Source organism: Hibiscus syriacus, unplaced genomic scaffold (genome assembly GCF_006381635.1).
Source record: "Hibiscus syriacus cultivar Baekdansim isolate YM2019G1 unplaced genomic scaffold, ASM638163v2 tig00112910_pilon, whole genome shotgun sequence".
Classification (NCBI taxonomy): Eukaryota; Viridiplantae; Streptophyta; class Magnoliopsida; order Malvales; family Malvaceae; genus Hibiscus; species Hibiscus syriacus.
In genome coordinates, this window is record NW_024063417.1 from 441,907 (window position 1) to 460,251 (window position 18,345).

At 33.3% G+C, this 18,345-nt stretch overlaps 1 protein-coding gene across 1 annotated transcript in view; it reads right to left on the minus strand.

The window, feature by feature from the left end:
* Nucleotides 1-2,070: 2,070 nt before the first annotated feature.
* The window catches only part of LOC120184447 (MADS-box transcription factor ANR1-like), a 30,049-nt gene continuing 13,774 nt past the window's right edge, over nt 2,071-18,345 (minus strand). The window contains exons 2-4 of the mRNA XM_039188917.1: nt 10,352-10,430; nt 3,315-3,376; nt 2,071-2,188 (exon numbers count right to left, since the gene is read on the minus strand). Coding sequence (XP_039044848.1) covers nt 2,083-2,188; nt 3,315-3,376; nt 10,352-10,430 — 247 coding nt within the window. The 3' untranslated portion in view covers nt 2,071-2,082. The remainder of the gene's footprint in view (nt 2,189-3,314; nt 3,377-10,351; nt 10,431-18,345) is intronic.

The window sequence follows — 18,345 nt, forward strand, 5'->3', positions numbered from 1 at the left end:
TTCTGATTACGTACAGCTTCTGAAAACTGTCCGAATAAGATATGATCCTGATAATTCACATTCTGAATAACTGATGATTCTATCAGTTACTAAACTCTTCCAATAGTGATTCTAAATTCCAACATTCTATCACATACTGAAGAACTGTGTTTCTCTGCCTGATAGTACCTCTAAATAATACATGTAAACTCTGGCGTGTTCCCTAATCACCTGGATATTTTACCTGATTTCCGATTTGATTTATATTATAATACCTGACCTGGATTCTGATCGGATACATGACCTGGATTCTGATCGGATACTTGACCTGGATTATGTTATGATTTTTGATATATCCGTTTACGAACGGAACATGTTTTACTTGGGGGTAATGTTGGAGGAAGTATACCTGGAGGCTCCTCGGCTGTGTGCTCAGGGCCTTACTTACCGGCTCCTCGGCTGTGTGCTCAGGGCCTACTGGACTTGACGGTGGGTGTATGGTTCTGGGGAACCTACACATTTTGGACTTGACGGATGGGGGTGTATATATATATATATGTTTTAAAAGATCTGTATCTTTTTGTTGGTTTTACGGGAACACACTAGATAACCTATTCTGATCTCCTGAACTCAGTCATCCGAAATATTTGTCTGAACTGAAAGCTCATTGTCCGTTACCATCTGAAATATCAGTAGGATCTCTGCTCAACATAAAAATCTGTAAATGTTTGGAAATAATAAGGATATGTATGTTTATCTGTATATGCACGTTCTTCAGCATCATCTGGTAGTTCTGTATTACTGAGCTTTTCGAAGCTCACTCTATTGCTCACCTTTTTCAGGTTAAAAGAATTGTACCAGTGCATCTATCGACTTCAGTAAGGGAGTTCTTCCGGCGTTGTTGCAGAGTATGGTACATGTGATTAGGAAGGCATGTAATTGTATTTTGATTTATATACGATTCTGGAAATCTGTTTTATTTTTAAATAGCGACAACTGATTTTATAAGTTACACGTTTCAATAAAAGTTTTAAATTTTCCGCTATTTTTACAGTGGGTCGCTCCGGTGGCCCAAATGTTACACCCCAGATCGGATCTGGTTACCCGCATCGGTCTGAGGGGTTACAAGTTCATCATTTATGGGAGGCTGGGGCTGGCTTAATTGCAGACGAACAGATGTGTGCAAATCATTTATATTGTTCAAAGTATGGTTTGGGTGGGAGCTTCTGCCAGCTTCATTTGCATCCCTTGTTCGGTAAACCTGAGACCCAACAGTGTTCTTGTAGAATATTGGGAGGAAAATTCACTTGCTTAAATTTCAAGATTATTTTAAGTCAAATTCTTCAATTAGTCCTTTTACTGTGCATAACTTATGGATTTAATCTCTATACTTTAATTTGGTTAATTTTAGTTTTTTTGAATTTATGAATTTTAGTCTTAATCTAACTGTACAGGGACCACATGACTAAATATTATAGCGACTTAAAATTGATCAAATGATCAAATTAGAGAATAGGAACTAAATCTATATTTTATGTATAGTATAGAGACTAATAGCATAATTTGATGTAATAAATTTCACGACTACAGTTTAAGAAAGGGTGGAAATTTTAAAATAGGGAGTGAAAATGACTAAATTGGAGTGTAGTAATTAAACCTACAAGGCTACAACTTATGCATAGTACAAGGAATACTAAAAGAATTTGAACATTGTTTTAGTGGTATGACCTAGTGGTACTAGTTTTTAAAATTTTTCACAAAAAATAAGGTAAAAGGAGGAAGTATAAAGTGAATGAGGGATATCAAATTACTAGGTCAACTACCTTCTTCTGAAGTTTAGCATTTTCTTGGTGGATGAAGTTTACTTTGTTATGTAGTTCTAGGTTCTCCTGATGAACGAGATGACCCTGCAATTTATTAAATTGAAGTTACTCAATCAAACGATATCTATTGATGTAAACCTGAAAGGAAAGAAAACTTTGGAAAAAACCTTGTGGTTTAGCTGTTTGATCTCGTCTGTAAGTAGTTGGTCCTAGAAGGAAAAATAACATAACAGCAGTTGCAGTAAATACATGTTATATGAGATGGGAAAATCTGAAGTTGTCATACCTTTTTTGTGCGGATAGCTTTCAAACTCATTTCAAGTTGGTTTTCCAGGTTCTGTAGGTCTTTAACACCCATATCAGATAGTTCTTCTCCCATCAATTGCCTGCAACACACCACAGTCAAATGGTATTTAAGTTATATTTTATGATCTAGAGAAGACTTCATTTTTAGAAGTTGGTCCCACTAGGATCCTAATGCCCCTTTTGTCATATTATAAAAAAAATAGTTAAATAGGTGAGTTTGGAAGACAATAGGTAATGATGTGTAAAACATAAAAGATTTTATGATTAATTTTTTGTTATTGATATGAGATTTTTGAAAGGTATGGAAAACTAAGCTCAAAAGTTGCTATGTACCTCACTTGTTTTTCCAATTCAAAAAAAGTTGCATAACATAACAGAAGTAAAAAAAGGAATACTCTTTAGAGAAAATAAGAAAGACAAGTAACTTTTGAAGAAGAATGTCGATGGAACACCTTTTTCTTCTTTCAAGTGAACAATTGTCTTATTTGCATTTTGATAGTTTGTGATTATGGTAAGAGTATTTGTTTGTTTAGTAGTTGAAATTTTTATACTATAGATTTATTAGTTGAAATTTTTATACTATAAATTTATTTGGTGTATGCAGAGAAATAACCCACATATTTTAAAATTAAAAAAAAAAACACTGTCAATTTTTGAAGGGTGGGTTAATTGTTTGATTATATATAAGTAGACTTATTAAGCTTCCAATATGTATTTTATGTAGGAAAAAATAACAATATTGATTGTAGTGGAGATAGTTTGTTTTTATTGATTAATCTGGGGTAAGTATAAGGTAGTATCTATTCAACGATAACTCTCAAACATTTGACATTGATCGCTCACATCCCTTATATTCATGGTGCTCGAACCCGGGACCTCAAGGAATACAATAGTTTGTTTTTAACATTTGTTATAATGTGTCCCCATTGAATATAAATCCTAGATTTATCCTTATTTAACCTATACTTATCTTTAAGCAAGGTAAGCATAATCGTACATTGAAACTTAGTTCTAAGAGAAACGTAGTAATTTGTTACTACCAAAAACTTAGTTCTAAACAAGGTAAGCATGAATTATGTATTTCTTAGCAAATTTATGAAGTTAAAAAGTATTACACCATGTACAAAACTAGCTAAGTGCATTGAATTTATAAGTTCAAATATCTCCCAAGTGTATTAGCAATGAAACAGTGGATGTTTTGAGTACCTGTGATATTCTTGCAAGTACTGTAGTTGTTGCCTCAAGCTTGCTGCCTCCATTTGCCAAAACTATTCAAGTACAATTCAATTATTAAATAATCAAGGCATATTTTTAGATGTGATGTATGGTACTGTAAACTAGTGATGTAAATACTGAAGTACATGTCATAGAACAATGTCAGTTATGAGTTAATTGGACTTAGTTATGCAGGCTCAACTTGTTTTGTTGTTGGGTTCACATAGCAACTAGGTTAAATTTAAGTGGCCTAATACTCATTTGCAGGCTTAATCTTGCTCTTAAATTTTCAGTTATTTTGTTAGAAGGCTTAATCTCTAGTGCTAGCTTGATTCTTATTTCATGCTAATAAAGTTGAATAGAGTTCAGTTATGAGAAAATTTGATGTATGGACTCAAAGCTTCTTAAACAACCAAGTATTTTAAATTTGGTATCTCTTTTGGAGGGAAGAATGCAAATGAAACAAAGAAAATTGAACAATGGGTGAATGAAGAAAAGGAAGGAAACTCAAGTTTGTTTCCTTTTGTTTGGTAGAGAAGATGGTAAAGGAAGGGAAAGCAAAGTTAAAGAATTTCTAGAATTCTTGTTAAGACATTTGTTCCGACCTTCAATTCTCATTAGTGTGCACGCAGTGGCATTTTGTGACATTTGCATATTGATGCCTCTCCCCTTTCATTTATTGGTTATATGACTCTCACTTTCTTCTATGATTTCGTAGGTGAATGTGAATATTGACATTGCTACTCAATACAATTTCCTTTTCTCCCACATTAGCTTGTTAACCGTTCATAAGGAAGACAATTGATGATTAATTATATTTAGATTTTAAGTGCTTTATCTTCCAATATGCCTTACTCTTGGACGGTCCACAGAAGCATGATATATCATAAAGCAAATTTCTTGTAAGTAATGCCTCATGAAATTGAGTAGCATTGTAGAATTGTGCAGAAGTAGTAATATAAATCAAGATGTATCTCGTGAAAGTTGAGTTGTTAACGAGTTCATGTTGTGTAGTTCTTTATGCCTTCATGAATTTTTACTGGAGGCTAAAAAGGGATACTTGATCCTATAATACGAATCAAGGAAACTTGGTGGTGATTGCCTATTAACCTATTGAGGTAACTAGTAGCCAATTTTGCTGAATTTATGACAGAATTATTACCTTATATTCAGGGTGACAGCTTACGCTTTGGGAAACAAGGTAGTTGGCTCGAAGAAGTAGTGGAGTCTATTGGACATAACCTGGGATGCATTGGAAAAGCAACTGTGACGTTGTATACACTAAATGGAGGTTATGATTTTTGTTTATAATGTCACTTCTGGGAGTATACAACTGTTTTAAGGATCTTAGTGGGGCAAAGGAAACTTATCTACCATTTGAAAAGAGAGTGTGATTTTATTGAAAACCATTTACAAACACCATCAAGTATATATTGTTTGATAAAAGTGCTCAATATCTGTTGACCCTTACAAATATTGAGCCATCTGGTTGGTGATTGCTGTAATTTTTACTCCATGGCTTCATATTTTGGCGTGCAACATCTGTCTAGGAAATTCTAGTATGGATGTCCGCCATTAGCATTATAGTTTCTGAAATTTATCCCAGTAGTTCTAATAACTTGTACTGATGGAAAAGTTGTGACTTCTAGTATTGCTATATCATAGAAAATCATGAATGACGTCAGGAAAATTCAAATTTATAGTCATTTGGTGGCACCGATATACTATCAAGGAGACTGTGATGGGTTGCAGGGTTTAGACTTGTAAAACTTTTGTGCGACGGTTTCTAAGATCTTCAATGTTGCCTTTGATCTTGAATGGTTGATATGATTGTTTTTAGACTGTAATGTACTCGTCCACTTGGATGGTTTTCATTTGTCATTATGTTGAGAAGTTTCCCCCATGGAACGTTTCTTGCTTTATAGGTGCTACAAGATCCTTTACTGGAGATGCTATCTAATTCATAGCTGAAGTTTGAGATGACTAGCCTGGATACGCACTTGCCCTTTTATCTTTCAGTTCCCATACAAGATACAATGCCACGTTTTCCCTTTCTGTGATACTTTCTAGCGGTAAACTTGGTAATTAACCATGATCATAACTCAGTTTATTACCCTTATCAATCTGTTTGGTTCTTCAAGGTTTTTTCCACTTTCATTTGTGGACCTACGATGTTTATACAAAACTTCCAGCATCATAAAGTTCTTTATTTTCTCAATCTTAATGTTTTCATGGTTCCAAGAAAGTTCAAATGTGAATTGTGGGTTTTAGGAGTGCATGGTTCATCCTATTTGTTTTGAGTTTTGTAGGTTGTTATGCACTTAATACTATAATTCTAGTACGATGTTGAGAACCTCTAAACCTAGACTGAGGAGGGTGAAAAGCAATTGAAACAAAGCTAAAACCTCAGATTTTAAGCCTGTAATCCATTATGCACAAGATGTTGATAATATAATGCAATGTAACACGTCTTTAGTATGTAACCAAAAGTGAGGAGATAAAAAGAAATATAATTATTGAACTTATATTTTGATATTAGGTAAAATAATTTTGGACTTAATTGAATTTGTTAAAATATTTCAAAAGAAAAAATATATTTCAAATGTCTTTTTACATGTAAATCTTTTCAAATATTTTGTTAATCATTTTTATACTTTAAAGTGTTAATTTGAACACAAAAATGTTTTTCTTAATACTGTTCTTAAAGTATCAATGTTGCATAAATAGTACTGATATTATTTTTGTGGTATTAATACTATTCTTGTGAGTAGTATCGATACTCTCTTAACATTAATGATTCTACCCTTGGTTTTCAAAGTTATTCTAGTTTCAGAAAGCAATATTGATGTCAGTACTACTAAGAGTATTGATATTACTTATAACAGTACTATTGCCACAACTAGGAATAGTATTGATACTTTTAACTTTTCTAACGGTTGGGTTTTCGATACTGCAAGGAGAAGTACTGATATTATATTGTTTGGGCAGATTCCAATGTTAAAATTAACTACTCAACAGTTAAAATTTAACTCCATCTGTTGCAAACGGTTGAAAACACATTTAAATATATAAAAACACTTCAAGAACACATGAAGAAGGATATTACATCTATCCACACTTGAAGTCAAGAAAAATGAGTTTCCATTTTTTATTCGTGCATTTTCTCTTTTATATAATGTATTGAAGTCAAGAAAAATGAGTTTCCATTTTTTATTCGTGCATTTTCTCTTTTATATAATGTATTGAGTTTTATTATATATTTTTTCATTTGATTGTTTGTGAGCTCAAATTTGTAAGCCCCCATCTTGAGAGATTTTGTTTACACAAAATTAATATTTGTAAAAATGAAAGGTTATAGTTTAATTTTTGAGAAAAATTATAGAGTTGTAAATGTTACATCTTATCCTTGAAAAGGTAAGAATAAATTAGTGAATTTGTTAGAAATTATTAGTGTAGATGTTAAGGTAGTGAACATATATTTAGTTGAGAAGTCGAATCATTATAAATCGTTGTGCAAATTGTTTATCTAATTTTGCTTCTATAACAAGATTTTTAAAAGGTTAATTCACTCTTTATTTTGGTTTATTTCGATTGATCTATAGAGTCTCAATAATCTCAACAATTGGTATCAAAGTTGGCTCTTTTAAGTTCTAACAACCTCTTGAGAGGATCTTTGAAGAGCTCTTGCAATTTTAGCTTCAATAAGATAACTTCAACTTTCGGTTTGTACTATATTGAAGACTTTGATTCCATCGTCAATGGTGCTAATTACTCGTATTAGAAGAATATGATGATGTTTATTCAAACTACTGATTATTTGGTGTATGATGTCATCATCGATGGTTCTCACACTTCTCATAAGAACAAATCAGAATGGACAAAAGAAGATAGAAAGTAAGCGTAACTCAATTTTAGTCATACACATTCTCTTTTGTGCACTTGGATCAGATGAATATGGTAGAGTTTCATCTTGCTCAAGTGTCAAAGAAATTTGGGATAAGTTTGAGGTGACTCATGAAGGAACAAATCAAATAAGAAGTCTAAAGTTGACATTCTCACTCTCATTAGGAGAACTTCATGATGAAGTTCAATGAAGACATTAAGACGATGCCCGATTTATTTACATCTATCATTAATGGGCTTAAGAAATTTTTGTTGGGGGGGATATTCCAATGAAGATTTAGTGAAAATACTCTTTTATGTCATGGGAAGGAAAGAAAATGTCTGATGATTTGGAGATTTTACTCTTGATGAGCTCATTGGTTTTTTTTTCACTCATGATATGAATCTTCAAAAAAGTAAACTAAAAAAAGAAGAAATAAGGTAGATATGGCCTTTAAATTCACCGATGATGACGACGACGACGACTTTAGTGAAGAGGTGGATGAAGATGAAGAGATAATTAATCCATTTAAAAGATTTATAACGTTTATGACATCAAAAAGGAAAAAATTGAAGTATCAATCAAAGAGAGCCCCCCTATATGTTTCGAATATCAAAGATCGAGACATGTCAAATATGATCGTTCCTATTAAAGAAAGAAAGGATCTAGCAAAAAAAGAAAAGATCTTTGTGACTGCTTGGAGCGATGAGGACGTCTCCAAAAATGAAGATGATGATGTAGTCAATCTTTGTCTCATGATCATTTAAGAAGATTCAAAGTATCTTCTAATTCAAGTGAATTTAATTCATATTCTTCTAATAAGTTACATGATGCTTATGTTGAATTGTTTTTAGAGTTTGAGACCATGAATTTTAAATACAAGAAATTAGTTTCTAAATTTAAAATTAAAAATGATTTGATTTTAAAAATCATAATATTTTGAGAAAAGATTTAGAGTTTTCAAAAATGAGAATTGAAGAATTTTAAAAAAAGAAAATCGATTTAAAAGTCAAGCTTGGATGCTTACCAAAAGAAAAGGAAATCATTGGATATGTATGTATTCCTAAAGGAACTAGAGACATTGGAACTAATTCTCAAAGAATTAAAATAATTTGGGTACCAAAAATCAAGTAAATGTCTCTTGTATGTGTGTTGGGGCAATGAAGAGGAATGCAAAGAAATTTGAATGCTTTAATCACACAAATAAAATATGGGTAACCTCTAAACTTAAAGCTCTTGATAATGCTTTATGGTTGTCTAATGGTGTTTTATGTTTAATGCATGAGTATTGAGCATGAATGACTATGTGTTATTTTATTGTCCCATGCATAGTAAAAATGTGTTATGATGGTATGTTTTAAAATTAAATGTTTTTTATCAACGTTAGTTCATGATAATGTTTTTGATCAAGTTAAGTTTTTATATTTTTTTAACAATTTCTTTAAAATGCCTTGACCTTAATGTGCTTTATTGAAAATTATTTTTTAAAACAAGTGATATCCTTGCTTGATTTATTGAATATTTTTTACCGTTGGAATCACTTTAAAGTTGTAGCCAGTTATGATAATGTTTAAAATCTTTTTCAATTGGAATTATTTTTAAAGGTATATATGTAAGAGAACTTCAAATGTTTATGCATATGTTCACACTTTCAAATGGTATCATATTAACAATTGATATACATGCTAAATGCATGACATTATCGAGTGTTTTATGATGTAATTAAATTGTTCTCTTATTATTGCATAAAGTATCTATAAAGTCTTGGATTTATTGAATTTCATATGCTATTAACTTGTTTTCTCTTTTTTATGTTGAAATTTAATAGTTTTTTAAAGTACTAATGATTTTGTGCTAAAATATTTCGTGGAATGTCTTTTTAAGGGAGAGTTGTTTTTAAAATGATTTTATACTTGAACTATTTATTTTTACTTAATATATTTTCTATTATTGAATTATTTTTTATATAACAAAAAAGAGGGATGAATTTATATTTTTGATATAACAACTAAAGATAAAATATTTTTTAAACTTAATTGAATTTGTTCAAATATTTTAAAAATAATCCAAATTCCAAATAAACTTGAAAAATATATTTCAAATGTGTTTCTATTTTGTCAAATGTTTTCAAACATTTTCTTAATCATTTTTGCACTTTAAAATGTGAATTTGAGCACAAAAATGTTTTTCTTGAGTAAGTAGTACCGATATTGTTCTTGAAGTATTAATATTGCATGAAAAGTATTGATACTACTCTTATGAGTAGTATCGATGCTCTCTTGGTAGTATCGATATCACCATTTATTTTTAAAGTTGTTCAAGTTTCAAAATACGAAGCTAGTATTGATCCTCCTGAGAGTATCGATACTACTTATAATAGTAGTACTAATACTATTAGGTATAAGTACCAATACTCCAACTTCTCCAATGACTAGATTTTTTAGTTTGACACAAGTAATATCGATAATGCAAGGAGGAGTACCGATATCACTTTATTTGAGCATATTTTGATGTTGAAATTAACTACCTGACGATTAAAATTCAATCCTAACAGCTCTGAACGGCTAGAAACTCATTGCAATATATTAAACACTCTAAGAATACTTGAAGAAGGTTATTACACCTATCCAAGCTTAAAGATCAAGAGAAAAAAATCTATATTCTTTATTTTTTATTTCTCTTGTATATAGTGTATTGAGCTTTATTGTATGTTTTTTATTTGATTATTTGTGAGATCAAATTTGTAAACACCTATCTTGAGAAGTCTTGTTTACACAAAGTAAATCTTTGTAAAATGAGAGAGGTTCTAGTTTAGTCTTTGAGAAAAACTATAGAGTTGTAAAGGTTACAATTCTTGAAAAGGTGAGAATAAATTAGTAAATTTGTTAGAAATCCTTAGTGTGGGTGCTAAGGTAGTGGATGTGGACTTCGTTGGAAAGTTAAATCATTATAAATTGTTGTGTAAATTGTCTATATTTCTTTGCTCCAACACCAAGATTTTTAAAAGGCCAATTCACCCACTTTTGACTTATTTCGATTGATCCATAGAGCCTTAATAATTCTAACAATAATATATACATGTTATAGAAGAGATCATTATTAGACAAGATAAAATATGTGGAATTAAATTGAAGGGGAAATTTACCTTGATTTGGGAATCGGGATTCAATAATGGATGATGTTCTTCTTTAACCTTGTTGTAGCGTTCAATAATAGATTTCATGCTGATTTAAAAAAAACAATCCAACATCAATACGTGTAATCTGTATAACAAGATCACATTGAATTTATGTACATGCAGATTTAAATATTGTAAATATCTATTGTTAATATTGTATTTTATTGTATTGAGAAATTAGTAGTTTAGATGTAGTTTAAGTTTTATCCTATTTATAGTAAGACTTATCTAAAGTAAAGATAAGAACGTGTTCTAGTCCGAGTAAATTTCTATGCACTTAACCTTTGTACTCAGTCTATAAATAAGTTTTTTTATATAATTTATCATCTGAAAAATAGAGAATGAATCAGAATTCTCTTTTCCAGAATACCTACTTCCGATTTTGACAATTCGCAAAATCTAAAAAAATGAAAACAAACTCTAAAATCAATTTGTATTCTGATCAAAATCCCTCCTAAACTATCCTAACCGACAACTTTAGCCAAATGACAGTAACCAATGGTCAAACAATAGTCGTTGCAATAAATGGAGGTAGTCTTTCTTTTGCATATACTTCTAGTAACAACAATTTCATCACTTGGATAGTCAATTATGGGGCTTTTAACCATATAAGAGGTGATATAAGTCTATTTTGAAGTTTCACACAGCTTCATCAAAAGTCCCATGTGCGAGAAGTTGATGGTTCTTTATTTTTCATTGAAGGGGTTTGCATTATTCCAATAAATAGAGATATAACTTTGAACTTTATTCTTTTTGTTCTTAATTTGTGCAACTTTGTGTTTGTTAGCAAACTGTCCAATGATTTAAGATGGTCTACTAAATTTTATTCAAATTCTGTGAATTTCAGATGCTGGACTCGGAGATCCTTAAACACTTTTCAAAAATGATTGAGAGTCAGTTCCAACGTAATATTTAAAACCTCAAAATCGATAATAAGAGTGAGTATTTCACCAAAGCCTTAGGTTCCTACTTTAAGGAGAGAGGAGGTGTTCAGATTAACTTATGTGTTAACACACCTCAATAAATCGAAAAGAAAAATAAACATATCCTAGAAGTGGTAAGGTTCTTACTTATTATTTCTATCATTGTCCCAAAATATTTCTGGGAGAAACAATTCTTACTATCACTTACCTTATTGATAGGAAGTATAGTAGAATCTTAAAATTTCAAAGGTTGAGAGATGTCTTTTGGAAAATTCCTACACTTTAAACCTATTTCCTCCAATCTTCCCTTGAAAATGCTTGGGTGCTCAACCTTTGTGCATATTCACTAATAGTTTCGAATCAAACTAGATCCTAGATTTATTAAATGTGTCTATTGGTTATTCACCTACTAAGAAGGGTTACAAGTCTACACAAGGATAACATATTATCTCCATGGGTTCACATTCTTTTAATATAAATCATATTTCTTCAAATCTGAAATTCAGGAGATTTTTAGATGATTTTTTTTTTATAATCTTCAACAAATTCTATATACTTTCTTACCCAACAATGACCCTACACTTCTACAAAGAACTTTACTCCTTCCTCGAAAGCTCCACAAAGAACTTAAATTCCTTCAAAGAACCAACTTGAAAGAAAAAGAATTGTGTGTCTATACAAGGAGGAAAAAGCCAATCCTTGAAGAAATTACATAACTTGGGACAGATCAAGAACCGGAACCAAATTTAGTTGCCTCGAAATATGGTGAAGGTGTGGAGTTCTCTCGTAATTTGATTCTTTTGTGGATAATTTTGATTTGCCTATTTCTTCAAGGAAATGGGTAAGAAAATATACAAGTATTCCTATACAGAGATATGTTGCATATGGGAAATTAATGTCTTCTTGGAAATTTCACTACTAAAATTGACAGTAATTAGGTTCCACGGTCAATAAGTGAGGCTCTAAAGGATCCTAGGTGGAAAAAAGCGATTGAGGAAGATGTAAAGCCCCTAGAAAGCAACAACACTTGGATTCTAATTGAGTCGCCACTATGAAAGAAAATGATGGGTTGTAAATGGGTCTTTGTGGTTAAATACAACTCGGATGGGAGAGTAGAGAGATTCAAAGTAAGATTTGGTAACAAATGGATTCTTACAAGCCTATGGAATTATCAGGAAACTTTTGCACCAATGGCTAAATTAAATACAATAAGAACCTTGTTATCCTTTGTCGTAAATAAAGGCTGACTTCTTCATCAGCTAGACATCAAATCTTTTTCTTAAATGAAAACATGGCAGAACAAGTACTCATGTAGATTCCTCCAGGTTTGAATGAAAAACCAGTTAATCACAAGATATGCAAACTACAAAAGTCTTTGTATGATTCAAAACAATCTCTGAAAACCTAGTTTGATAGATTCACTAAAGTTATTGTAAAAATGGCTACAAACATATCATAAATTCTTCACAGAAATCTCACCACTTAATTGTCTATGTAAATAACATAACTCTTAAAGGTGACGGCGTTCAAGAGATCAACATGTTGAAGAGGTTGTTGTCAAGTGAATTTGAAACTATAGATCTTGGCTATCATAGATATTTTTTGGGATGGAAGCTACAAGATCGAAAGCATGAATTGTAATCACCCAAAGAAAATATATATTTTTTAACTTTTATTCGAAACTAGAATGTTGGGATGCAAATTAAATGAAATTCATATGGAATCCAACCTAAAGTTAAGGAAATATGATCTGGATTCTCTGGTGAATAAAGAGAAATGTCAAAGGTTAATTTAAAAAGTAATCTACCTATCCCTTACAAGACCAGACATTACCTTTTCAATAAGTGTTGCAAGTCAATACATGAATAATCCTAAGGAGAAGCACCTTGAAGTAGTAAACAGAATCTTGAAGCATCTCAAGATGACATCCGAACATGGCCTCATTTTTAAGAAAAGTTGAAATATTCTCGGATGCAAACAAGGTTACCTAGTGTTGTGGAATTCTGGTTAATTTCCACCAATAATAACAAATTCACCTTGAAAACTATTATCTAGGTGACTAGTGTGAAAACGATTGTACTAAAAATCACCCCAAGGTAGATTCTCAGGAAAGAGGAGGGGTCACAATGGTCCCTCTTAAAATCCACTTTCTTTAGACAGAATGTAACAACCCGAATATTTACAAAATAATATTAATTGAAATTGGAGGTAAATTGTAAAAATTGATAAATTTGGTGACTAAATTAAAAGTTTTGAAAACTTGATGTCCATTTTAGAAGTTGAAGGAAATTAAGGGACCAAGCCCTGAATTCCTCCAAAGAGTGTCGGCAACATTGTTTTAAAAGCGTTTCTGATTTCAAAAAAAAATCAGAATCCAGTTTTGCTTATATTACCTTTCTCCCGCACCACCACTTTCAAGCCCGATTCCGACGTCGTCTGACCTCCGATTGTCAAATTGAAACCACCATCGTGTTCATCTTTGACTCGTGAGCAAAGCCCAGTAAACCAATTATAGCGAAACGCTACGAAACGCCGTGAATTTCGAGTCAAAGTCTCGACGTTTTTGTTAGCTCTATCGCCGGGAAAATCTTAAATTCACCGCCGATCGTTGCTCCGTTTACGACACCTCCTGCACCATCGTGTTCCTTGTGTCGTTTCGAGTCCGCCGGTGTCAACCTTGTTCGCCGTCGACGGTGGCGCGTGAGGAGGTGGAGCAGTCAAAGATTTGGCCGAGTTGAAATCGAGCTCTCCGTCGTTCAAAAATTTGAACCGATCGTTGTAAGTATCTCGAAATCGCTCAAAATAATTTTTAAAAAAATTTTCGGGATTTTTAAGGCCCCGGAGGATGCCTCACGCGCCACACGCGCCGCCGCAGGGAGAGTGGACGTTGCTGGAAACTGGTTTGACCGGTTTTCAACTAGTTTTGACCGGTTTGACCGGTTTCGACTGGTTCGAACCGTTTTGACCGGTCTGACCGGACCTGACCCGACCGACCCGAACCGACCGTTGACCCGACCCGACCGTTGACCGTTGACCGTTGACTTTCTTTGACCAAAACTTAAAATGGCTTTGACCGAGCATTAAACGACCGTTAATCTTTTCCGAGTATACCTATTCTGATAGTTTTCGACGTCCCGAATCCGTTTCCGAAGTCCGTTTCGTCAAATTCGAACCCGAAGGCCTCCAAATCGACGGTCAAAGTGGTTGACTTTGACTTTGACCAAGAATTTGAATTTTCGGAAATTCATACTTTATGTTTTTCGACGTCCTGATTCCGATTCCGTAATCCGTTTGGCCAAATTCAGACTCGAAATACCCCAAATTGACAGTCAAACCCGAAAAATACTTATATACTTAAGAAGTTTAGCTTTGAACAATTAAATAGGATTTGTGACTGATAAATTATTATTGTTTGAAGGTACAAGAGACTCTTCGGATCGTTCGACAGCTCGACCCAGCTCTTCTAGATCAGTTAAACCACGTGTGCCAGTATTCACCCGTTCGAAAACTGTAGCAGAGCGTGGTAAAACCAGCAATCAGTAGATTTGCTATTTGAACCTATTGTCGAGGTGTGTTCCCTACTTATTACTGAACTGTTTCATTGGTTTTAATATGTGGTACACCGAATTCATTGGTTATTGTTTTATGGATGCACCAATTTAATGTGAAAATTTATGGAATATGGCTGCTATCTAATTTTTGTTTTGAAATGGTATATGATTACCATGTTTTTGGATTTATGGAATTTATGTCACGGTGCAATTGAATTTTGGAATTGAATTACGATGGAATAGTTCTGATCAACCTAAATGGGCCTAATGTGACTCTTGAGGGCCCCAAGATGTTTCATTAGGTCGGCTTTCCTTTGCTGTGTGCTTAGGGTAAGCTATATGGACTTATTGAGTTGGGCTTAAGGATACAAGCTTCATAGCCTATCCTTAAGTCGGTTTTCTTTTTGCTATGTGCATAAAGTAAGCTATATGGAAAATAATTTTGGGAACTACTGATGGTGCACCAGAAAAGGGTTTAAACTATGATTTTCAAAAGTGAAACTCTTTTACGAATTTGTGAGATTTACTGGACTATGATTTGTGCCTATTGTGATTTTATGGAAATGTTGGGACACACTGAGCCTAGCTCACCTTTCGAAAATGTTTTCCCCTTTCAGATAATGTTGGTTAGATACCTCGGTTCGAGCACTTGGAGGATCAACATATCTCTTGAAGTAAATCATATTGTAATGTTTTTATTTTGCAAGTTGACTTTATTTTGGTGACATGGACCTTATTTTAAAATATCAGATTTTTTTAATGTTGACTCTTTTGCTATTACTGTTCAGTTTATTGTGATTTTGAATTTGAAGACATGTTTTAAATTAATTTATGACTTATTGGTATTATATTTACGAGTTGGATTTTGATAGTATAATTTGTTTATAATTTCATGTTATTTATAATGTGATTTTATATTGATGGAATAACGGTTTCGGAAAATGTCTTTAATAATCATAATATGATCCACTAGACTTAATCGAAACGCATAGGCCAGGTCAAGGGGGTTACACAGAACTACCAAGACAAGTAATTTTAATAGGACAATAATTAACAATTACTATACCCGATAATAGCTATTAAATAGACATAAAGAGAACACCAAAATTTAATGAGGTTAGGCCAAAATTATGCCTATCGCCTCGAACACTACTAAAATAATATTTCACTAATAGAGAAAATATTACAAAGAGAGAAAGAGTACAAATAGCCTTTAATAGTGAAGAATGCTTATATTTGTGGGATACTTAACTAAGGAGGAGGAGGGCTCTATCTATAACAAAAGAATTTCCCCTCCTCCTTATACATAACCAATGTGGGACTTTGCCAAAAAAACCAACAAATCTCCACCTTGGCAAATTCCACACACATCTCTCAAAAAATCCAATCTTCAGTAGTGTGTGCAAATTCATCTTTCAATTTGTAACAATATTGACCAAGTCTAAAAAAATGTTTAAACTTGACCGCATTTACCACTTTTGTCAACATATCAGCAAGATTCTCAGTGGTCCGAATCTTCTGGATTATGACTCCACCTTCTTCTAGAATCTCTCGTACAAAGTGATATCGAACATCGATGTGCTTTGTCCTTGTATGGTAAACCTGGATCTTTGCTAAATGAATAGCACTCTAACTGTCACATTGCACTTTGATGTGCTTCTGTTCCATTCCCAATTCACCAAGCAACCCTTGAAACCAAATTGCCTCATTCACAGCCTCTGTAACTGTCATATACTCTGCCTCTGTAGTAGACAAAGCTAATGTTGACTATAAGGTGGACTTCCAATTGACTGGTGTCATTGCAAATGTAAACACATAACCAGTAGTTGATCGACACTTGTCCAAATCACCTGCATAGTCTGAATCACAATACCCAACTACACACTGACTATCTTGTTTGTCCTGCTAAAAGACTAAACCAACATCTACGGTGTTCAGAATATACCGCATAATCCATTTCACAGCTTGCCAATGCTCCTTTCCAGGATCATGCATATACCTGCTCGCAACCCCAACTGCCTATGAAATATCGGGTCTCGTACACACCATTGTATACATCAAGCTACCAACAACACTTACATACGGAACCTTTGACATGTATTCCCATTCTACATCATCCTTAGGTGACATGGATGAACCGAGCTTGAAATGAGGAGCAAGAGGTGTACTAACTGGTTTTGACTTCTCATTCATGCCAAAACGTTTTAGTACCTTCCTCAGATATTCTTTCTGAGACAAACAAAGCCTCCCCAATTTCTTATCCCTTGATATCTCCATGCCTAGAATCTTCTTCGCTTCACCAAGATCCTTCATCTCAAACTCCCTGTTCAATTGAGTCTTTAGTTTCACAATTTCTATCTGACTCCTGGAAGCTATCAACATATCATCAACATAAAGAAGAAGATATATATAGGATATGTCTTGTAGCTTGCGTAAATACACACAATGATTATATTTGCTTCTTGTGTACTTATGCCCTATCATAAACTTGTCAAATCGCTTGTACCACTGCCTTGGAGATTGCTTCAAACCGTACAACGATTTTTCTAATTTGCACACCATGTTTTCTTTTTCAGCAACTTTGAATCCATCTGGCTGAGTCATGTAGATTTCCTCATCCAAGTCTCCATGTAAAAATGCAGTTTTTACATCCATCTGAACTAGTTCCAAATCCAACTGCGCTACCAAAGCCAATAAAATTCTGATGGAGGAATGTTTTACAACTGGAGAAAATACTTCATTATAATCAACTCCCTCCGTTTGAGCGTAGCCTTTAGCCACCAATCTTACTTTGTAACGGATGTTATTCTTGTCAGGAAATCCATCTTTCTTTGCATATACCCACTTCCACCCAATTATCTTCTTTCCCTTCGAAAGACTAGCTAGTTTTCACGTCTGATTCTTTTGAAGGGATTGCATTTCTTCATTCATGGCGATCCTCCACTTTTTATGTTTTGAACTTTGGATTGCTTCATTAAAAGTGGCAGGAACATCATCAATTGTAATTGGTGATGCAAAAGAGACCATATCAGTATAACAAGCAGGTCGTCTAATGGTCCTCTTTTCCTTTCTGAGTGCAATTGATTCATGTTGCTGTAGAGGTTCTTGGGTCTGAACCTCTTCTTCATCTGACTCTTCTTCTACCATAGGAGAGTCAACATCAGTTTCTTTACTGGCTGGGTCAATTTTTTCTTCCTTCAAACTCCACCTGTTTGGGAGTTCCATCTATCTGCTCCAATTTTTCTGAAGTTACCTTTCTCAACATGGTAGATTCATCAAAGGTAACATCCCTGCTGAAGATTATTTTCTTTGTTTATGGACACCAAAGACGATAACCTTTCACACCAGAGGTGATCCCCATAAAGATCGCCTTCTTTGCTCTTGGATCCAGCTTTGACTCCTTAACATGGTAGTATGCAGTGGAACCAAACACATGTAAGGAATCATAATCTGTAGCAGGTACTCCAAACCATTTCTCTAATGGTGT